The sequence below is a fragment of the Pollicipes pollicipes genome, unplaced genomic scaffold (genome assembly GCF_011947565.3).
Source record: "Pollicipes pollicipes isolate AB1234 unplaced genomic scaffold, Ppol_2.1 Scaffold_5724;HRSCAF=6776_pilon_pilon_pilon, whole genome shotgun sequence".
Taxonomy (NCBI): Eukaryota; Metazoa; Arthropoda; class Thecostraca; order Pollicipedomorpha; family Pollicipedidae; genus Pollicipes; species Pollicipes pollicipes.
This window is the reverse complement of record NW_023596746.1, coordinates 16,586,028-16,609,438: the sequence shown is the minus strand read 5'-3', so window position 1 is coordinate 16,609,438 and position 23,411 is coordinate 16,586,028. Positions and strand designations below refer to the sequence as shown.

At 53.4% G+C, this 23,411-nt stretch overlaps 1 protein-coding gene across 1 annotated transcript; it reads right to left on the bottom strand.

Moving 5' to 3' along the window:
* Positions 1 to 361: 361 nt before the first annotated feature.
* On the bottom strand, positions 362 to 20,137 carry LOC119103604 (neuroblast differentiation-associated protein AHNAK). The gene is made up of 3 exons (XM_037227197.1): positions 14,192 to 20,137; positions 11,584 to 11,696; positions 362 to 1,765 (listed from the first exon to the last, which is right to left on the bottom strand). Exons 1-3 carry the CDS (start codon positions 18,930 to 18,932, stop codon positions 1,574 to 1,576), a joined length of 5,046 nt encoding a protein of 1,681 aa, XP_037083092.1. The 5' UTR covers positions 18,933 to 20,137; the 3' UTR covers positions 362 to 1,573.
* Between the last annotated feature and the right edge of the window lie 3,274 nt (positions 20,138 to 23,411).

Sequence of the window (23,411 nt, the reverse complement as noted above, 5' to 3'; positions counted from 1 at the left end):
GAGGAGATTAAGGTATTGCTATGGGAAAATGATGTCAAAGGGAAAAAAGAAGTTGATTTCACATTCAGCTTGACAAAATTATTGAAAAGATGATTGATACGGCCTTAGATGTAATAAATGATACAATGATGTAAACCAATGTAAACCAATGCAAACCAATGCCATAGACTCCCCAACAGACGCCGGCTATTTTGCTATATAGCTAGCTGGAGAGGCTTGTGGATGATTCCCCATCCATACAGTTTCCCGACCGCATCGCTCAATAATTCTGAAACACTTGTTCTATCTTTATTGCACCAGACGGTGTACGAGCGACGCGGATGAGCTTACATGCCACTATGTATTTGGACACCAGCTAACCTATTTGAAAACGTACTAAGTCTGTTCCACAAGCCGAGCATGCACCACGAAACACTGGTATTAGCTCTCTAAATACGAGAGTGGGATGCGTCCACCGAGTTAAACCGTCCTAATGGCTACGAAAGCCCCAGATGAAGACCATTTACTTAACCATTTACGACACATCATCCTGGCAAACATCTATCTCAGTTTCACATGTCTAACTCGACGTGAGCGTAAAAACCAGCGTGGTTGACAAGAATCTTAAGCCGAAGGCTTATCTCATTACGGAGTGTTATAGTTGAATCTTTGGGCGCAACACTTCCAGTGCATCGCGTGCAGTGGTTTGGCACCGAGGCTAATTCTTCAACGCTTATTGCAGAAAAGTTTACTGTGCGCTCAACTGCATCAGTAGAGAACCTGCAGTATCTAACCATTCCGTCCGTAACAACTCTAACATATCCAAACGCCAAGCTCCAAACCATGCTAAGAAATACAGGTCGAAGTCTCGTTGTCACGCCTGAGAAAGGATCAGGAAAGCATGGTCATGCAATGCTTAGGCGTCATTTCGTTAAGCCGATCTGTCTAATGACACCGCAAACGATGCGCCAGGCGTGAACCGACATATTCTTTGAGTTACGCTGCCAGCAGTGAGTTCTCCGTTTTCACAACGATAAGTCTTGTCTGCATGAACCGCAAGCCTCCGCTTGTGGCGCCACTGGCGTTTGATGGCGAGAAAATCATTCCTGATCGTGAAAGACAAATAAATACACTCGGCACCGCCTCGCTTACCAGGAAACCCCATTCGAAAAGCACTGCGTGCTGCAGGGTGCGTAGAAATTCCTCCAAGCTCCGCCTCTTATGTCACAAACACCTTCGCGACGGAGAATAACACGAGAGCCGGAAACAGATATCACGATTGCTCCCGGCGGCCGGGTCGTCTCTCCATCGCGGTCTCATTCGGCCGTCCGTTCCTAGCCATGTCGCGTCTCGACGTAACGCTCGCGTGTGCTATTGCTTCGGAATCGCTATCAACCCCACGCGTTGGTCCCATGCGGTACCAGCACTTCCACGCGTTCACCCGATCAAACACAAGCGTCATCTCCGTCATCACAGCGCTCACATTCCGCTGACCACACGCTGGCAGCGCCACCTATAACAAACAGATCGCAGCGCTACCTGTACCCCGGCACCACTCGAGGCTCGCAGCGCTCCTCTCGACTCCCCGCCGGGTTCAGTGCCCGTGCTGTTGCGCGTTGGCAAGTGAATGGCCATGAAGAAATTCGTTGAGCGCATACAGACTGGGTGACTCGGCGCAGTTGACTGAGTACCACCAGTCGCAGACGAAGTACTTCTGGTTGAAGATGGTGCCGGGCGGGCAAAGCATCGAATCCTGCCGACCGTCCGGGTGGCAGATGTGGAATACCTGCGACAGGATGGGACGAGTCATCAACTCACCGCAAAGCCAGGCCCAGGTGGATACCCTGATAGACACCCTGTAACGAACGAACCGATGAAAATATAACTGAATGTCATCATTGATAAGGATATATGAGATAACTTAAGAGAGCTCGGGTAACTGGCGAATAACAAAGTCAGCGAATTTGCAAGGTGTTTAAGCGGTATGCTTGCAGCAACCATTAACATATTCATCACAAGATATCAAAAACTAAATACAGGTCTGGTTCTAGCTGAGCCTGTTGAGCAGATTGCAGCCAGTCATCTAAGTTTGAGCATTTGTTTGGCGAAGGCAAAGTCACCACGGCGGGAAAACGTCTCGTAGTTTCTGGTTTGCGTTAATCATTTCCAATTTCTGAAGCAGGCAATGCTTATGATCAGCACCTGCATTATTCGGAGCCTGTTTCGCAAACAATCACTGCTCTTTGCACGTGATCTCAGCTGACTGTGAATGTGATGTTACCCTGACAGGCATTTGACACGCTGTCAGTCCTGAACTTGGCTATCCCATGACAAAGCTGACCGGAACCAGGAGGCGTTCTGCAACGAGATTGGGCCCCCTGACTCGATTGGCCACATCATCACTACCGAACGGTCTGTTCCGAGTCCACCTTGGATGCGAGCCCATTTAATCGGTCAGACATCATCACTATCGACCGGTCTGTTCCGTGTCCATCTTGGCCAGCGGGCCCATTTATATCGGTCAGACATCATCACTACCTAACAGTCTGTTCCGTGTCCATCTTGGCCAGCGGGCCCATTTATATCGGTCAGACATCATCACTACCGAACGGTCTGTTCCGTGTCCATCTTGGCCAGCGGGCCCATTTATATCGGTCAGACATCATCACTATCTAACAGTCTGTTCCGTGTCGATCTTGGTTTGCGGGCCCATTTATATCGGTCAGACATCATCACTACCGAACGGTCTGTTCCGTGTCGATCTTGGCCTGCGGGCCCATTTATATCGGTCAGATATCATCACTACCGAACGGTCTGTTCCGAGTCCACCTTGGCCTGCGAGCCCATTCATATCGGTCAGACATCATCACTACCGAACGGTCTGTTCCGTGTCGATCTTGGCCTGCGGGCCCATTTTCCAAGCAGGGACAAGGCCGGGGCCGCGATTTACATTGGCTGAACCCCTAAGTCAATGTGTTGGTTAGGGGCCCATAGGGCCCAACAGGGATCCTGTGTTGGCAAGAGTCCGAGTTGGCCTAGAGGCAAGGTTCGAGGGGGCCTGAAAGGGGCCTGAAGGGCCCCTCAGACTGAAGATCGAAGACCCGATTGGAAGGCTGAACGGAGCGAAGTGTCCAAAGAGCTGGCTGTAAGTCACATTAGGAATCCCGGCCCATAGAAATGTGGCCCAAAATGCCAGTCAGCGATCCTCTTGCAACGATTGAGGGACCCCTGGGACGACGAGGGTATGCAAATCGTCCACTACCGAACCTTCCACCCCATTTCACCTATGGGCCATAGGTCCATGAAGCCGAACACTGCAGACGGATCAACCAGGAAACCTCTGATGGACCAGGGGAGCCCGCCTCCGTGCTGCCAGAATGGCAGCCGGTAGGTATCCCACGCAGGGATGGAATGAACTTTCAGTCCTGAACCGGGGATGATAAAATGCCCCTGTGTCGTTACCAAGGGGCTTTTCCCGGAAATGATAAGGTTTCTCATCAGTGGTTAATAGGGGGATCGAAACTAGGTCAAAACTGAACGGTCATCCAGTGTTTGTCTGAGAACCTTCTTTGTTCAGAATCAACAAGTGAAACAAATCTTAAAGGCAAGGACAGCGATGGTCAGATTCATAGTTTCCGTAAAGCTGAACAGCGTTGGCCGCTGCAGGTAACACCAGGCGACGGACGCCGGGCGCGCAAAGCTGACCGTCGTAAAAAATACTCACGGAAGTCTTTCAAAATTGATTTGTGCCATTCAGAATATTGGACTAGGACTCATATGCCACCTTGATAATATTGAGATTGTTCTGTGAAAATATTAATAGTCACACCTTCATAAGAAGCAAAGATTCTTCCCGTACTGATCTATTTCCACCACCAAATCCCAGCACCAGTCTGCTGTGCTTTAAATGCTAATCCGTTCCTTCTATGAATCTCAAATTCGTGGAGATGACGCATGTTCATGGCCTTCCTCCAAACTACGAAAGAAAATGCGAAAGCGTTTAAACGCACAGCCTTCAGATTTGTCATTTTCGTCCTTCCGTTGGGGGGAGCATGGTGATAGCTGCGGGGCCAACGCTCAGCAGCCTACGGAGACTGTAACGCTTAGCATCGGGGTTTTATTTGTAGGACGTGCGAGCGCGCATGCTCAGATAAACAGACTCTTTTTACTGCTCGGTGCAGAACGGAAGTTCAACGCCACCAAACGGACGTAGGTTGGCCATGTCAATGCGCATTTTTGATCCCATTTGAATCTATAATTCATGTTCACGGGATCCTCAATATCTGTGTAGAGCCCGTAACAATGCTGGCATAGTTCTGAGCTGTATCGGTTTAGAAGAATCCACGGAACCATTGTAGAATGAACAGCTTTGGCGGTATTTTCTGAACAGCCATTTAATGGCCGCTTTCCTTCGACTTCGAAATATATGCCCCACTGCATTTTCCAGTAGTTTCCTGGCTTCTGTTTCCATAAAATAAGGTAAAACGAAGCGACTTAGAGGTAAAGGATAAGGAAATCGTGTCTTTTCGAAATCAGGCGTGCCGGATCCGGTGATTTATTTGTTTCCCTAGGGAACTTCTCCTTCACCATCAAGGACTATTTGTTAACCCTGTGCCCCCTACCAAGGGTCCGGCTGTGCCCTACCACTCATCGCTTTAATAGAAGCGACTCTTCATTCGGCGATCGTGACAACAGCAAACGATCGGAAAAGCCCAAGTTTTGATGCTAATGTGCGTGTGTGTGCTTCTATTTATCTATCTACCTATCCTTGCCTCTATTTTTCTATCTATTTGTCTATCTATCTATCTGCCTATACAATATATATATATATATATATATATATATATATATATATATATATATGCATATATATAGGCTTTTGAATGTGTGTGTCTGTGTCTGTGTGTATAGGTATGAAAATACATGTGAAGGCATGTGCGCAGAAAAACGAACAACCACTGTGATGGTCCAGCGCCCTGCTCCAGCCACCATCATCATAAAGTCGACACACAACGCTACCCTAAGCACTTCGACCAACGCCACCCACCAGTAAACCCAGCGAAATCCCTGGAAAGTGACAAATGGTCCTCACAGTCTGGTCGGACGCTCTGGCCCAGGAGTTAACGCAGGGGCGGCGTCGAGCGGGAGACGTTAGATCAGCGGCGGCGCCGGGCGGCGCCGGGCGGCACCAGACCGGGCCGGGCCGGACCGGACCGGGCCAGGCCGGAGGCGCAGTTTCTCGTGTCGGCCCGCGCGCCAGGTGCGTGACGAGACGCCGGCCGCCGTCGGCGGCGCCTCACCGGCAGACCTGGACTCCGTTCGCCCGCGTCGGCAGCATGCTCTACAGCGACGGCGACGACTGTGGTGCCGCGCCGTCTGCGCGACCCACGCCGGCGACGGCAGCCGCCCGGGGCCGGTTGCAGCGCACGCGCCAATCGCGGCGTGCGTCACGCTCGGGTGGCAGGAGTGGCGCGGACGCGGCAGACGCGTCACACACGCCCAGATGGCGCGCTTTCTCTCCCATCTCCCACCTTCGTTTTCTCACGTATTTCTGCCTGGTTTCGTATTGCGTCGTTGGTGGCGAACGCGTCGGCGCCGACCGCAAGAGCGGGTACGGATTTCGTGCGGGCTAGCAACCATACTCCATGGCTTACACCGAACGGGGTGGACCAAAAAAACTGCACGAGCTCTGGCACGGGGGAATACAAATTTCCTCTCAGAGAAAATGCATCTGCCGAATACATTCCAGTTTGATGTTTCGGAAAGCGAGCAAACATCCGACTACCTGGAGTGCAATATAGCGTCAGCCCACTCTTATAAGAAAACTGAGTGCTGTCTGTTTCTGAACAATCATACGGGCTAAAGCGTCCCAGCAGCGTAATCGTAACGACCTAGAGCTTAGATAGCTGGTAGGTAGCCCGTCGAGGTCTCTCCAATGTGTCGATCATAAAAAACAAATATTAATCTATTTTCTAGACCAGGCCCACTTTTAAGGAAGCAAATTCGGACGATAGATAACAGGGCAAGGTAAGAAAAAAGAACGACATTTTTAATCAGACGCAGTTGTTACATTTATCACATGATTTTGATGCAAGCCGCACAACTTTCAGAAACGCAACGTGCGCGGTCACGTTCATTTAATACTTTCGGCAGGACCTGCCTGGCCATGCTGGCGCCCTGGAGGTCCATGGCGTAACCGGGATTTAAGCCCGGGTCCCCATATGTGTCTCCGAGGTGCGAACCTCTCACCCACTGCGCCACCAGCAATACGGTCAGGCGCATAGTGTTTTTTGAGAAAATGAGTACTGACAATGACTCACAAATAGCATGTGAGAAATAACTGGGACACGCAAATGACGCGATATATGTAGTTCAGCTGGCAACCATGGTCTTTCTAAAACAGGGGACGGCAACACACAACGTCCGATACAACTGCAGGGAAACTTTATCTCATTCAGCTGAAGCAAAGAGTGCTTTTTCCAGAACCATTACCAGACCCGCAATGACTGCCATTGCAATGGTCACATGATTTCTCCTGTGAACACAAGTTCCTGTGCGAGCGGGTCATGTCACGGAAATAACACAGCTGAGCGCATCTGTCACTAATCTGTGTCGTGGGCGGCCCACAACGCCGTGGACAACCGAGTCATTAGGCTAGCGGTTTGTTAACGAGCCGCAAGCGGCGCCAGGCCTGGTCAGCGCTGTCGACGAGGAGCAGCTTCCCGAGAACTGCCCCGATACCGGGCCTGCTCAGCGCTGCCGACGAGGAGCAGCTTCCCCAGAGCTGCCCCGATACCGGGCCTGCTCAGCGCCGCCGGCTGTGCTTAGAACCCGCCCCCCAATGGTGGCGGCAGCTTCGCGGTCTTTCTGCTCAGCATAGCACCACGGCCAGGGGCGGCCAAGGGTACCAGGTTGAACTGGCCGCCCCTCAAGTCGAGGCGTGGTGACAGAGTCAGAGTGACGCTAAAACTGGGTCTCAGCTCAGGCCTCTCAGCTGCGGAGAGTAAGCGTCGGCTGCCGACCGGCGGCAGCTGGGCGTGGCACCGCCGACAGAGCCCGGCCGCTCCCGACGGCCCCGCCGACAGAGCCCGGCCGCTCCCGACGGGCACGCTGACAGAGCCCGGCCGCTCCCGGCGGGCACGCTGACAGAGCCCGGCCGCTCCCGACGGGCACGCTGACAGAGCCCGGCCGCTCCCGACGGCCCCGCCGACAGAGCCCGGCCGCTCCCGACGGCCCCGCCGACAGAGCCCGGCCGCTCCCGGCGGCCCTGCCGACAGAGCCCGGCCGCTCCCGACGGCCCCGCCGACAGAGCCCGGCCGCTCCCGACGGGCACGCTGACAGAGCCCGGCCGCTCCCGGCGGGCACGCTGACAGAGCCCGGCCGCTCCCGACGGCACCGCCGACAGAGCCCGGCCGCTCCCGACGGGCACGCTGACAGAGCCCGGCCGCTCCCGGCGGGCACGCTGACAGAGCCCGGCCGCTCCCGGCGGGCACGCTGACAGAGCCCGGCCGCTCCCGACGGGCACGCTGACAGAGCCCGGCCGCTCCCGGCGGGCACCGCCGACAGAGCCCGGCCGCCCCCGACGGGCACGCTGACAGAGCCCGGCCGCTCCCGACGGGCACGCTGACAGAGCCCGGCCGCTCCCGGCGGGCACGCTGACAGAGCCCGGCCGCTCCCGACGGGCACGCTGACAGAGCCCGGCCGCTCCCGACGGCACCGCCGACAGAGCCCGGCCGCTCCCGACGGGCACGCTGACAGAGCCCGGCCGCTCCCGGCGGGCACGCTGACAGAGCCCGGCCGCTCCCGACGGGCACGCTGACAGAGCCCGGCCGCTCCCGGCGGGCACCGCCGACAGAGCCCGGCCGCTCCCGACGGGCACGCTGACAGAGCCCGGCCGCTCCCGACGGGCACGCTGACAGAGCCCGGCCGCTCCCGGCGGCCCCGCCGACAGAGCCCGGCCGCTCCCGACGGCACCGCCGACAGAGCCCGGCCGCTCCCGCCGCGGCGACAGTGGCTCTCAGTGGGCCGTGCCTGTCGGTCCACATCGCCGCGGACATTGACCTCGAAGCTGTCCACGTGAGGCGTTTTGCTCGCAGGCCTCGGCGCGTTCCTGCCCACGTCGTATGGTACGGAAATTCCACGCAAGCGTTCAACTTCAAGGATAAGGAGTGAGCTGGCCGACCGGTCGTCGCGTGCACCCGCCCGCCCTTGAAACGAGGCTTACTTGGCTAGACCGAGGCTCAATAGAATTGGACCGATACTCGCTAGACGAGCATCGTACCTAATCACACGTACCTGATGTGCTAACGCGTTGGATCGCCGTGCAGGCAGCTGCGCAGGGTAAGTGCTTACATACCAGATCTACCGAAATATACAACTTAATGAGACGGTCACAAGCAACGAAATACTACCGTGTGTTAAAACTGGACTAATTTAGCATTCAAGGCCAGTGGGCACATCGGTGGCCTGAACGAGCGCGTGAGTAAAGTTCCATCGCAGTCATCACGGCATATCATTTTAACTGAGCCCGTAACCCTCCCCGCTCGCCATACCAGTTACCTGAGCCCGTAACCCTACCCGCCCACCAGAACATGTTTCCGAAGCCCATAACCCTCCCCGCCCGCCAGAACATTACGCTGTGACGCACCTCTCGCTAAACAGCGGGCAGTGGTTCGGCTCGTTAATTCCTGTCGGCACAATGGATAAACAGGACAGCCCCGCGGCGGAACTTTCTCGCCGACTCGCTTTCAGACTGACAAATGGCGCACACCGGGCGGCACTTTTGTCCGGTGCTAGCCGCGCCACAGTTGCCAAAAGTCCCGTGTCAGCATCGCCGTTATTGATGTGACGATTTTCTTCATTAAGGGCTCCTTATTGGAGGGAGGCCTGCTATCGATTGAGATTTACCACGTGTGTTTAAGAAACCGGTGTAGTGTCGAAAGTTTGGACTGGGAGCACACTTGTGACGCTTATTCGCTACGGCGGCAAGGCGTGACGCATGCTTGGTCCTAAAGCTCAACCAGACCGCCTAACGAAACCATCATCAGTGAAAGTCGCAATCAAGCTTTGCCCATTTCATTCGGGAACCCAGAGAGTTCCCTGGCAGGGTTCTTCCAAATAGCTTTCGAGCCGTATCACGCATGATGACACAAAATTTGACACATTATTTTTCAACGATTTTAGGCATCCAGTGAAATCTCGAAGACCGTGAGTTTTAGGGTCATCAGTGGTGACTTTTCGTCGACGTCATGCCGAACGTGTTTGACTGTTAACGCGCCCGATAACGGATGCCTTGTTACAAAGCTGGCCAACGTGGTTAGTTCAGGTCATGCTAGGTTTTAAATGCCAAAGCACGAAACATTTGAGAAACACAAACGCAAGCGCAACCTTTTTCCCCGTTTTGGTCTTCCATGCTCTGATCTGCCATATTTCAAGTCACATCGACCGACCGACGTTTGGTTCAGTTTGACGAACGGCATTCAGCGTCATCTGTTTGTTACACCATCCCGCCTACTGCTCGTAGATGAAGGGTGGAGCCTTTGCAAACCCACATCACAATAACTGCCCTGCTGTGGGCAAATCAGAGAACTCCAGCCTCCAGGTAATCCAGACTCTGCCGACCTTCCAGCCACGGGTTTTGGAAGACAGCAAGTCTTCAACCGCGAGCTGATATTGCAAGCCGTTTTAATGTCACCTCATAACGGGTCTGCACGCCCCACAAAACAAGTTGCCACAATACACTGGTGGAGCTCTGCGCTCGCCGTGTTCTAATGGCTAGCGTTCCAATCACATTTCAATGAAAAGCAAGAATTTTTTTCGTGGTATGCTTTGTTCTCGAAAAGTTCAATATTAACGTATCAGTGGCACCAAGTGGCCTCGTTTCAAGTGGACCGCACCTCAGTCTTCATCCCTCAACCAGCATCCACGGGCCACACACAGTCTACCATCATTCATGTATCACCTTACATCCTATCTCCACGCCCCCAGCCACGAATAAAACCTCCAAGATAGCCTTACACATCCAGTGTCACTTTACTTTTAGTCCTCTCAGTCACTTGACATACAATGGACAGTTAATCGCGTAGCTCTGACTTCCGGTTTTGATGCGTCATTAGGGCAACCGTCTCCGTGGCTACCCTAGGCCTGGCCATCTAGCTCCCCGGCTCCCATCTCACCGTCATCTCACCGTCCGTATCCAGGGCCCGTCAGACCGCCTGTCTCTGGGGCTCATTAGACCGTCCGTCTCCAAGGTTCATCAGACCGTCCGTCTCCAAGGCTCATCAGACCGTCTTTCTCTCGGAACTCATCAGGCCATCTCTATCCATAGCTCATCAGACTGTCCGTCTCCAGGGCTCATCAGACCGTCTGTCTCTAGGCTCATCAGACCGTCCGTCTCCAGGGATCATCAGACCGTCCATCTCCTGGGCTCATCAGACCGTCCGTCTCCAGAGCTCATCAGACCGTCCGTCTCCAGGGCTCGTCAGACCGTCCGTCTCCAGAGCTCATCAGATCTTCCGTCTCCAGGGCTCATCAGACCGTCCGTCTCCAGGGCTCATCAGACCGTCCGTCTCCAGAGCTCATCAGATCGTGCGTCTCCAGGACTCATCAGACCGTCTGTCTCCAGGGCTCGTCAGACCGTCCGTCTCCGGAGCTCATCAGACCGTTCGTCTCCAGGGCTCGTCAGACCGTCCGTCTCCAGAGCTCATCAGATCGTCCGTCTCCAGAGCTCATCAGACCGTTCATCTCCAGGATTCATCAAATCTTCCGTCTCCAGGACTCATCAGACCGTCCGTCTCCAGGGCTCATCACACCGTCCGTCTCCAGGGCTGATCAGACCGTCCGTCTCCGGGGCTGATCAGACCGTCCATCTCCAGAGCTCATCAGATCGTCCGTCTCCAGGGCTCATCAGACCGTCCATCTCCAGGATTAATCAAATCTTCCGTCTCCAGGACTCATCAGACCGTCCGTCTCCAGGGCTCATCAGACCGTTCGTCTCTGGGGCTCATCAGACCGTCGGTCTACAGGGCTCATCAGACCATCCATCTCCAGGATTAATCAAATCTTCCGTCTCCAGGACTCATCAGACCGTCCGTCTCCAGGGCTCATCAGACCGTCCGTCTCCAGGGCTCATCAGACCGTCCGTCTCCAGGGCTCATCAGACCGTCCGTCTCCAGGGCTCATCAGACCGTCAGTCTACAGGGCTCATCAGACCGTTCGTCTCTGGGGCTCATCAGACCGTCGGTCTACAGGGCTCATCAGACCGTTCGTCTCTGGGGCTCATCAGACCGTCCGTCTACAGGGCTCATCAGACCGTTCGTCTCTGGGGCTCATCAGACCGTCGGTCTACAGGGCTCATCAGACCATCCGTCTCCAAGGCTCGTCAGATCGTCCGTCTCCAGGGCTCATCAAATTGTCCGTCTCTGGGGCTCCTCAGATCGTCAATCTCCAGGGCTCATCAGGTCGTCAATCTCCAGGGCTCATTAGACTGTCCGCCTCCGATAGGCGCCATGTTGTCTATGTCTGGGGTTCCATCAGACCACCTGCCTACGGGGCGCAGCAGGCCGTCTGGCCCCGGCTTAACAAACCGTCTGTCTTCAAACTCACCTGACAGCCTGCCTCCACGTCGGCGTAGTAGCCTCCCGTGCGGTATTGCTTCTTGCAGGTAAAACGAGTCAGGGGCACCTGGGTGAGGTTGGGGTAGTCCAATCCTGTGGTGCCTGAGGGGAAGGAACACGGTCGGAATGTGTAAGTCAGCTCTGTAGTACCTGAGGTAAAGCAACACAATCAAGATTCGGCTGGTCCAGTAACCATGGTAACTGTGAGGAAGGCACTGCTGTCAGAGTGGACTCAGTCTGTCTTGTGACACCTGTTGCTTAGAGGACACCGCAGGGTAATGTAGCGCAGTCGGGCTGCCTTGGTCCAGCCCTGCGGTGCCTGAGGGCACGAAACACGGTCCGGCTAGAGCGGTCCAATGTTGCGGTGACCTGAAGAGACCTCGCGGTCAGGATGGGGTGGCATGATTCCGTGGCACCAGGGACACGATACGCGCCGTTATCAGGCTACCGAGGGCTCAGAACAGGAGAAAGCAGCACACATGCCATAACAGCGAGTTAACGACATAAATCAGACTAATGTACCCATTACGGCTCTCACAACAGGTGCATGTCAAATGTAAGCAGAGGTTTGCGTGCATGCTGCGCGACCCTAATACGCTCGGGACGGTGAGGAATGCCCGGTACAGATGCAGTTGACAAGTTCGTAGTTGAATTACATGCTTATGTTATGGGCTGTATTGATGGAAAGTATATAAATCACAAGTGTTGTAATAGATTACAATGGTGCGAGTGGGAAAGATTCTGTGTCCATAATTTGAAGAAATCGAAGGTGAAGCCTTCTTAAAGTAAAGATGAGGTAGAGTTTGCCTAAAATATCTTGTTTCGAGGTAATTACATAGGTTAATATGACAGTTTTCCAAAGCCACTTTTTTTGCTCCCAACCTACCCTTTCTGTTGCAAGGGAACTGTAGAGTTGATCCAGGGAAAGAAACTCATCGCATTTCCAACATGATGACGAAAATATTACCTGCCTTTTACAGGCATGACTTGGGTATAACAGTTCTTGCTATGCGCAGCTTGTGGTGAAGACCATGGTCCATTTTCCCTAGTCAATCAGCTACTTTTCAACGGACAATTTGACCGAAATAATTTTAACGCGCTTCGCAAAGCCGTGACAGGGTTGCCACTGCCACTGACCTGGTTCCGTTACGTTTCAACTTCACTGTTAACTTGCGCTTAATATCCTCCAGGAGCTTTCTCGCCCGATCGAGATGGAGGAAGGGATGCAAACTGCGATTGCTAAAGAGAGAACAATACCAATATATCACTAGAAAAATCTGGTTGTTTTTAAACAATTTTAAGTCGCTTCTTACGCAGTCAAACGACATTGAACGGAACCAGACATGACTGAATAACAAATCCCTGATCATCCATGGTCAAATTCAGCCGGATATAATCCAGCAAGATAAATGGAAGTCTTGGTTTGAATAGCTATCGCGCCAGTGAGTTTCGTATTTCGTTAATCTAAGAAGTAACTCCGGGATATTTCTACTGCTTTGGGTAATAAGCTGGCCAGAAAAAGCCCCTTTTGGTCAATATCCCAAAAGTTTTGGGTAGGTGGCCTTTTGTGAGCCAAACTCATAATTTACCCAAGGTCAGGCCAAGTAATGCAAGGCATTTTAAGATGAAATTTTTGGTACACGGTATGGCATGGCTGTCCGAGTCAGTGACCTACGGTGATCTAGTGTCATTAGTTTGAAGCCATACGTAGAGATGGCTGACAAGTGCTGGAAATGTACGTCCACTCTTTTTAGTTATATTGCCTTTATCAAGAACTAAAGGGTGTTCTCAAGACACACACGGGTCGGGTGGAGACAAGAGGGATTGACGCACCAATAGCGACGTTTCTGTTATGTTTGGCTAAAACGAGCAAAGCATTTATATTCTAAAAATCAGTATTTTCCACGGAATATCCTTGGCAGATTAGTACTACCACTTTTACGCTACATATTTGGATGCAACGCCTTGCTGGAAAAGACCGTCATAATTGCCAGCACGCCCATAGTTCTTGGTTTCCATTGTTAAGAACTAAAACAAGCTGTGTTAGAGCTAAAAGTGTTCAGCATTACTGCATTATGAACATCACTCTTGGCAAAAATAAAGATGACAAATCAGTGATGAGGACATGCAGTAGCTTTTCATAGATTGAACTGGAAACGATTGTTAGCTTTCCCCGATCATTTTAAACGCAAGCCAAACAAGCGCCATTAAAGGGACGCGAAATTAATTCTCACCGCACATAAACCAGGGCTTCTGCCCTTCAGTCTACTTAACAGCAGAGGCAGTGGTGGCAGAGGTCCGTTTTGTTCGGCCATAAGGCAATTTAGCTTACCAGGCTGCCATTGAATGTTGCATTAAAACCGATACATGATGCAGAAACTTGTCAAACAACGACCGCAAACTTGAGCTTCGTGGAAAGATGAATGTATCTCATAACTCATATTTGGGCATGCACCACAGGTGCGACCTGTTCATGGCCCAAATGTCGTGCGGTAATGAAAGAATGAAATGTACGGCGCGTTTACTTCATTATTTGGATTCGCCATATATCATCTAAACCATGAGCACGTCCATGGACGGAGCTGGCGGGGACTGACCTGGCACGCTGCCCCACAAGTTTCCGGCGTGACTGTGGCCCGCTCCACGCTGGCCCGCGTCGTGGACCGCGTGCTCCTCCTGGTGGGCGCGCTGGTCCTCCCAGTATGGGCCCTTCGTCTGGTACTCGGCCCGATACCGGCCGTTGTCGTAGTGCGCACTGTGGTTGGCCGGAGACGCGTGTGAGACCGTCGGGGCCTTGTAGCGCTTCGGGGGTGCGGTATACTCTTTGGTGGGCAAGTCGTACTTCGTGGAGGGAGCTTCATAGCCAGAAGAGGGCTCCCTGTGCTTCGCAAGAGGACCAGTGTATCTTGTTGCGGGGGTTTTGTAATGCTTGGCAGGATGTTCTTCTCGCGCAGGGGGTGCCCTGTATCCCGTGGAGTGGGCGTCGTGCTCTGTAGGTTCTTGATAGGCTGAAGAAGGTGCCTTGTAGCTGGTTAGAACATCGGGGTCCTCGTAAGCCTTGTTGGGTGCACCGTAATCTTCCTGAGGAACTTCATAAGATGTCGTCGGAAGGTCATACTGAGCTGATGGTACTTTGTACTCCGCATCGGGCGACTTGTACACAGATTCTGGTTTTTGGTACGCTTCAGAGGGTTGCTTGTAAGTGGCCTGTTTTTTGTAATCTTGATGTGGTTCCTCGTACGTTTGCACCACTGCCTGATGTTTGTCCTTGGGATAATCGTACGTCTTACTTGGAGCTTTGTACTCGATGCTTGGCAGATCATAGCTTGTGCTAGGTGTTTTGTAACCAGACTGGGAGTCCCCGTATCCATTGGATGTACCGCTATATTCCCTCTCTGGAAGATCATAGAACGGATTTGGCTGCTTGTGCGACACACTTGGCTCCTTGTAAACAGCTTTGGGTTCCTTGTAAGAAGTTTTTGGCCGTTTGTGCCTGGTGTCTGGCAGCCGATGGGACGTGTTGTGCACCATGTAATCGGTCGCTGGCTGATGATACGACTGTTCTGGTAGCCCGTATGACGTCTCGGCTGGTTTGTACGAGTGAGCCACGGCTTCTTGGGGTAGGTCGTAAGTGCGGCTCGGTTCGTGACTAGCTGTTCCGGGGCTTTTAGGTGGAACATACTCCTTCTGCGGGAGATCGTAGAACGGGTTCGGGCCGACAAACGTCTGTCCCTCCTCATGGTATGAGTTTTCCGGCGGATTGTCACTCTGCTTTGGAAGGCTGTACACCAGGCTAAGAGCCTCAGGTGCTTGGTAATTTTGTTCAGGAGCCTCATACACATCACGGGGAGCCTGATATACTTCATCAGGAGCCTGGTATTCGTCTTCAGGAGCCTGATAATCTTCATCCGGAAGCTGATAATTTGTGCTAGGAGCCTCATACTCCTGTCGAGGAGCACCATGGTCAGAGCCGGGCACGTCGTGGCCAGTTTGTGGAGCCCTGTACACCTCCTTCGGTGTCTCATAGCTCTGCTCTGAATTTTGGTAAGAGACCTGTGGTGCGAAATATCCCTGCTGTGGCAAGTCGTAAAGCGGATTAGGTTCCCTGATTCGCTGGGAGGAAGGCTTGCTCTGTTTGCTAGGGTGAATGTGATCGCTTGGGAGCGGCTTTGAATGGCCATTGTGCACACTGTAGCCGTCATCCGGCGCGCTGTACTCCTGAGCGGGCTGAAACGCCTCCCTTGGCGAGTCAGAATGCTGCGGAGGAATGATCAGTTTCACGTCGTAGTGCTTCACCGATTTATACTTGCTCTTTGGCTCCTGGTACTCATTGTTCGGCTTCGGACCAGCCACTGGGGCGTGGTACTCCTCCTCTGGCTCCCCGTATCCCCCCGCGCTGCCATCACCGCCGGGGGGCACGTACTCCTGAACGGGCAGGTCATACGCCTCGGACGGCGTGTCGTACGTGACCTCGGGCGCGGCGTAGTCGTCGTATGGCGCTTGTGGGTGAGTGTCTGGAAGGACGTACCCGGTGGATGGCGCCGCTCCCCCAGGGGAGCCGTAGTAGTACGCCTGCTTGACCGGCGCCTGGTACGCCGGGGTAGGGTAATCGGCGCCCGCTTGCGGAGGACGGTACACTGCGTCGGGGTCCGCGTACGTGGTGGCGCCCAGCGGCGGCCTGTACGTGCTCTCTGGCTGTTGATATTTGATGTGTACCGTCTTCGGTTTCCTGTGTGGTTCCCGGTAAGCGTCTGCAGGGGTGTCGTGTGCCACCCCGGAGGACTTGTGTGACGTTGGAGCGCTGTATTCCTTGTCCGGCAGATCGTAGCGGGTGGAAGGAGGTGTCCCGTAGTCCGTGGTAGGTGAAATGTGATGAGCGCTCTTATGCGGGGCCTGGTGACCGTTATACATTTCAGTCGGCTCGCGGTGGGACGTCAAAAGCGGTTTGTGCGCTTTGTCTGGAGCCTCGTAAGTACGCGGAGGGGGCTGATATTCATTACTTGCTCCTGTTAGATGTTTTCCTGAGTCATGTTCGCTCGCATAAGGTGCTTCGTAATATTCCGACGGAGCGTTATATCCTTCCTTCTGACCGTCGTGTCCCTGACCTGATGCTGCGCTGGGAAGCCCAGGTTGTCGGTATGCCTGATTTGGCGTTTCATACACGGTAGGTGTCTCTCTGTAATTATTTTCTTGCTCTTTATATGCGCTGGCTGGTTTCCTGTAACTCTGTTCCAGGTTTCCATACGCAGTGGACGGTTGTCTGTAATCTTGGTCCGGGGTGCCGTACTCTTCTGACGGTTCTTTGTAGGCATGTGCCGGCACTCGATACTCTTTCGATGGTGCTTTGTAGCTTTGCTCTGCTGCTTTGTAGCCATCCGATGGCTCTTTGTATGCAGACACTGGGGTCTGATACCTACTGGGTGGCTCCTCATATTCTTGCTTGGGACGCTGGTGTTGAACTGTCGGACCTGCCTCATAGTCACGCTGCGGAAGCTCATATGTTCTGGGTGGCTCCCCGTAGTTCTGCAATGGCCGGGTACCTTTCTGCGGAACGCTGCTGGACTCATGTGAGGCCTGGTACCCTTCGTCGGGCGCCCTGTACGTCTGTGCAGTCGGCCGACGCCCACGCTCGGCCTTAGAGTGGTAGGGAGCCTCATAATCTCTGCTTGGCACCAGATAAGAACTCTCGGGAGCCTTGTAATCACGCTGAGGCTTGCGGTACGTCTTTGAGCTATCCTGGTAAACTTTCGCGGGAGGTCTGCGGGAGCCACGAGGGCCCTGGTACTTTGCATCTGGTCTCTGTTGACCTTTGTCGGGAATCTTGTAGTCTGTCGCCGGATGTCTTTTATTTTGCTGAGGAGGCCGGAGCGGCGGAACTTCGTAGCTGTCTGGAGCCTCGTAGTACTCCGACGGCGGCTTATAACCGCCGCTATGTTCTTTTTCTGGCAGCTGGTAATCTGAAGAAGGTGCAATGAGTTTTTTGGAGCCTGATGCATGGCGTTCGTCATAAGATCCACTATGAGATTTCTCCGGAGCTCTGTAACCCGTCGAAAGGGGTTTATAGTTTGTTTTATAATTTTCAGTCTTAGATTTAGAAGTTCTGTGGTCTCGTTCCTGTTCTTTGACTTTTGAGTGAGCCCTGTATCTTTCTTCAGGGAGCTCGTAGTACTGACTAGGAGGTTTGTACTTTTCCTCTGGACCTTTATATTCCCCGTCGGGATCAGCATATTTTGTGTCTGGCGCCTGGTAAACTTCTTTAAGCCCTTTGTGCGACTTTTCCGGTAGCTGGTATCTAGTTGGTGGTGTTTTGTACTTAGTCTCCGGGGCTTGATATGTGGACTCAGGGGCGGTATACCCTGTCTCAGGCGTCTTGTATTCTGATTCTGGAATCTTGTCGTTCCCGACCGGCGCTTGGTAGCCAGTATCGGGGGTTTCATAATTTTCCACAGGATAATCGTACTGTGTCGTTGGATCTTTGTGTTGATTACCGGGTCCAGGGGCAGCGTATTTGGTGCTCGGTGCCTTATATTCGGTCCCTGGAGCATTGTATTCGGTCTCTGGGACACTGTATTTGGTCTCTGGGACAATGTATTTGGTCTCTGGAGCGTTGTAGTCGGTCTCTGGAGCACTGTATTCGGTCTCTGGGACACTGTATTTGGTCTCTGGAGCAACGTATTTGGTCCCTGGACCACTGTATTTGGTCTCTGGAGCAATGTATTCGGTCTCTGGGGCGTTGTAGCCGGTCTCCGGAGCACTGTATTCCTTATTCGGTGTTTGATAAACGTTGGATGGGGCCCTGACGCCCGTGTCGAGTTCCACATAGTTCTTTCCATGCGGTGCGTAGGGCTGTCTTGGCTCCTGAGTGGGTCGGGTGAACCTGTGCACCGGCCGGTATGTCGTCGGCTCTTCGTAACCCTTGTTCACCGCCGAGTACGCGACCTTTGGCGCCTTATAACCATTGATGGCTTTAAACTTCATCTTGCCGCGCTTCGGTCCGTCGTCAGGAACGTTCGTCCCCAGCGACAGGGTCTCCGGCTTCCTGCGCCCACCGCCGCCAATGCTGAAGCTGACGGAGTAGCCGTCCTCATGGAGAGTGACGGGGCTGGCCGTGGTCGAGACCAACTCTCGGAGCGGTGCCAGATAGTGTGTTACCGGTGGCACTGGGCGCTGGGTGGAGCCCGTTATCGGCCGTCGCGACGGGGTGTTCGAACGTTCGCGCTCCTTGTGTGGCCTCGCGCGCTTGGTGGGCTTGGCGATCGGACGCTTCCGCGGCTTGAGCCGGTCGCCAAACCCAAAGTCCTTCCGCACCGGGTCTTTGTAGTCGAGATTGATGAACATGGACGGATGTGGGAACGTAAGGGAGGGAGGGATGTATTCTGTGACCAGTTCCTCCGGAGTTTGCTTAGCTGGTGGTTTGTACGCGGAGGGAGGCCGTCTTGCGTGATGCTTTGGCGTAACCGCAAACTCTTTCGACGGTAAATCGTAAGACTTGGACGGCACTTTGTAGTCTTCTGCACGAGGGCTGTGCTTGAGATGAGGCAGGTCGTACTTGGTTGATGGTTTTTTCACAGACGATGGAGGCCTGCCGCCCTTGACAGGAGCCCGATACTCCTTGTTTGGCAATTCATATAGACCAGAAGGGGTCTGGAATGTTTTCTGACTCCCTTTCGGTGGTACGTAATCTCCCTTGGGTAGTTCGTACGTGCTCGGTGGGGTGTTAACATGGGGCTTGGGTTCACGATATACCTTGTTTGGCAGTTCGTATTGACCGGACGGTGGCTTGTGATCAGCTGCAGAGTCTGTTGTATATTCTTTGCTGGGAGAGTCATATTTCTCGCTTGGAGGGAGATAATCAACTTGGGTTGTCACATGTTCTAAGATGGGCAGATCATAACTTGTGGAAGGTTCCTTGTAGTCGGGTTTGGGAGATGAGTAGGCTTTGCCTGTAGTTGGTCGTGGTGAAGGATATTGTTTTTCCTCCTCAGGCTTCTGGTACTCTAACGACGGTAGGTCATAAGACGTCGATGGTGGCTGGTATTTACCTGCTTCATCTTTATCTTTGGGTGGCACATAATCTTTCTCTGGCAAGCTGTATGAGGATGGAGGTTCTTTGTAATTGATTTGTGGTGACTTGTTAGGGAGATCATAGTTTCCTGAGGGTGTCCGGTGCTGCTTTCCGTCAGACGCCACAGTGCTCGCCCCTGGAAACACAAAAATTGAGGCAGGACTCTTGATACTAGAGCTCTTTGGTGCTTGCGATTCTTGTGGTGTATGCGGTGTCGATGAGCCATATTTCTTGTTGGGTGGTTCGTATCTGCCATGGGGGATCTTCACCACAGCTTTTGCCGTCGGGCTGACATGCTCCTTGTTAGGCAGATCATACTCTCTCGACGGAGGTTTCACGGTCAGTGAACGCGGAGGCACGTTCTCCTTCTCTGGTGCACTTTTCCCCTTCGAGGGCCTATCCCCTGGCGCCACATAGTGCTTTGGAAGTTCGTACGTCAGCGAGACGGCCTTGACTCGCGGCCTGTGGCCGACCCGCGGCCGCTGCTGCCGTCGGTAGGGTCGCGGCGTGCGCGTCGGGATGGTGGGCCGTAGCGACTTATGCTTGGGGTCGTCCTTGCCCGGGTTGATGCGGTGCAGAAGCGGCAGACGCGGGCGGACCACGCGCGTGCCGCCCGGCCTCGACACTATGTAGCCGGGAGGAGGCAGGGAGCCCCGGCCACCCGGCCGGTTGGTGGGTCGGCCGCCTGCCGGCCGCGATGGCTTCAGGTCGCTGGGGATCTCGTCGTTGAAGGCGACCTGGTGAGGCGGAGGTGCCTTGTTGACCTGGCGCACAATTACAGTGGCCTCATAGATGTCGGCTGGGCTGATGTCCGGGCTGGAGCTGGTGTCCCTGCCGAAGACAGCCGGTTTCAATGAGCATGCAGACTGCGAAGGTTAAATGTATTGCTGAAGGTGAGAGCTGGCTTGAACGAGCGCACGGAAGAAGAGTCCAATTTGGGTATGATAGGTGTTGTACACACATTACACAAAACACTTTTTCATTTTCGGGGTTACAATATGTGTCGTTTGGAAGCTCATATTGGCTGGTCGATGGCTTGCTTATCCACAGCAGGGCTTATTCTTCGATGCAAAGGTCATTCAGCCTCACATCCAGGAGCAGCAGTTGTGTGCTAAGGTCCGTTGATACCCGAGTCGACATTGCGGTACGCAGCTGATACAATGGGTTTTAGCGCCAGGGCGATCTAGCACTGACACTTGAAAACTCATTGACACGATAGACATTGTACCTTTTACCGTCTGCGGCGCACGTAGTCTGTTGGAAGTCTGTGCGTATTGTGAATGGGCCTGGGACTCAGCCCCCAAAATTTTGCCCCTCGTTCCCCGTTCGCAAATTCTGAGAGCCTGCTTCCCTCACGTAAATCCCGGATGCGTCTCCGCATGGTATGGCATGCATGACCTGATAAAATAGAGGAAAGAGAAATCAGTACAGGAGACAGCAGTAGAAGCCAAGCCGGCGCCCTCGGATGCTTGTCAACTGTGTCTCCACCATCGTAGACCCCGACACGCCCAAACGCTGAGTCCCACCTGGGCTTGTAGACGGCCTGCTCGGCGCTGGGGACCGCTAGCGAGTCGTCCGGGCTGACGGCCACCGATACCCGGTTACTCTGGCCGGTGTCCAGGTCGGGCTCGTGCAGGCCCGAGCCTTCACCCAGGCCCAGGATCAGCTCCGTCAGCTCAGCCAGCGACGTGGTCGCGTCCAGACGGACCGTGGTGGCCGCCGGCGCCGCAGCCGTGCTCGTGCGACCGCCGGCCGTCTCGCTGGTGTTGGACGCGGCGGAGGCCGGGCAGAGCGCTAACGGCCAGCACGAGCGCGCAGAGCGCCGCCATGCCCGGCGGCGGCGCGTGCAGCGGCAGCTGCAACAACAGGGACCCATGCGGTGACTGGTGAGGGATGTTGGCAGGTCACAACGCAGAAGCATGAGTGGGGACGAGATGTTTAACTAAACATTCATGCTATTGGCACGTTGTCACTTTATTTGAAATCATGGAATCTGTTTCGTGGTTTCTGAACTTTGCTGTATAATCATATCCTGCGATCACGAGTGGAGGAACAGGCATGGTTAACTGCAAGACATCCCATGACCACAAAGTCGAAAAAATGCTTAACTAAATAGCTGAATGTATTTCGTCCGCAATTCCACAGTCACGAAGATCCACAACAGGCTTGTGTCGGGAAGGATGGTTCTCCATCCAAGAAGACTATTCAAATCTCCTCGCCAGTCGAGCCAACCGAGGAAAACCAGCATTCGCCCCAGACCTTCGCAAGAGTGCAGCCAGGCTGTCTGGCTCGTGGCTACCTGTCGGCAGCTGCTCTGATACCGCTCGTTAACGCCTACCACGGGTTTCACCGGCGCTCGCTGCCAATCCAGAGCAATTCGGCCGCCGGTAGAGTGGTGAGCGGGGGGAGGGGGATTTCGCGGGCGAGCGGCGACAAAGGCGGCGGCAGGGAGTGAATGTGGCGCGCCGCGTCATCTGGTCGTCGTCGCGTGGTGGCGACAGCGCCCACTCAGAGACGCGGAGGTTCAGATCCCCTCGCCTTGTCGATGCGTGGCGCGATATTCTCGAGTCACTGCTACGCAGCGGACGTCCTGGTGCCGGCAGGTCCCGTTGATATTTGCCTATCTTTCTCGCCGTTCTGTTGTATTTTCTCTTAATGATTTTTCCGCTGTTCCTCAATCCGGATCCTCAGCATGCTCAGACAGATCCATTATCCCGTCGTGTGCAGTATGATGTTTTACTTCCATACCCAGCCGTACGAAGCTGATGCATGGCTTGAATGCTCAGCAACGTACCAGCTGTGCTGCATGAGCGGAAGACAAGCATCAAAGGGCAGTTTCCAGTCAGTGCTCATCCTCTACCTCTGCAGATCAGCTGGTAAATTACTGAACATTCGGGCCCATATTTCACAAATATATCAGCTTGCATCACAGAAGCAGCGCACTCTACTCGTTAGTTGCCAGTTTTCTCAAATTATCAGGGAACACAAGCTGTCAACGTTTGGAGTGTAAAGGCTATGTCATCTTACGCAATAACATCGTGGTGAAATGATACCTCAGCACGGCTTATACATCAGTATACCTGATGAAAGGTATTCCCCCAACCCAACTTTGTTTTTGAAACCGTTTTGCACAGACAACATTCTGTGTCGGAACATCCGTTGGCTTCTAGCTCATTCATTAACAATTGGGAGCAACCACTTTGCAAAAAGTGTGGAAACTCATAGGTGAGGTCATTTTTCTCGTAACCTTATTCTTTCTGAAACCGTTGGTACCAGAGCCGGCGATTTAATTGTTTTTACGCATCTGGCTCAAAATATGCAGCTTTTTAAAAAAAATCATGACTATAATCAGAATAAATACGCTTCAGACGCTTCTAAATTCGTGAACATTTAGCTGTATATATATATATATATATATATATATATACAGGTTTAATTATTATGTTTAGAAAGAAATCAGTTTTGAATGGAAAATGTACTCCATTAAAGGCCGAAATTGTCGTAAAATTTCAAGTAAAGGGGAAGATGGTGCTGCCGAGGCAATTGCAGATTACAGTGTTTGACAAGGAGAATTTCTTTCACCAATCCGTCCGCTAACCCTGGGGCTGTGGCAGCACTTAAGGCTTTAACGGTGAGATTTTCTTAACCCGATTCATTTGTTACCCATGCGGCTGTGCCGATACCCGGCCAATAACCACTGTTAACCAGTTAGGCACAGTCGTTACCCACAGGCGTACATTTTTCTAGGCTTT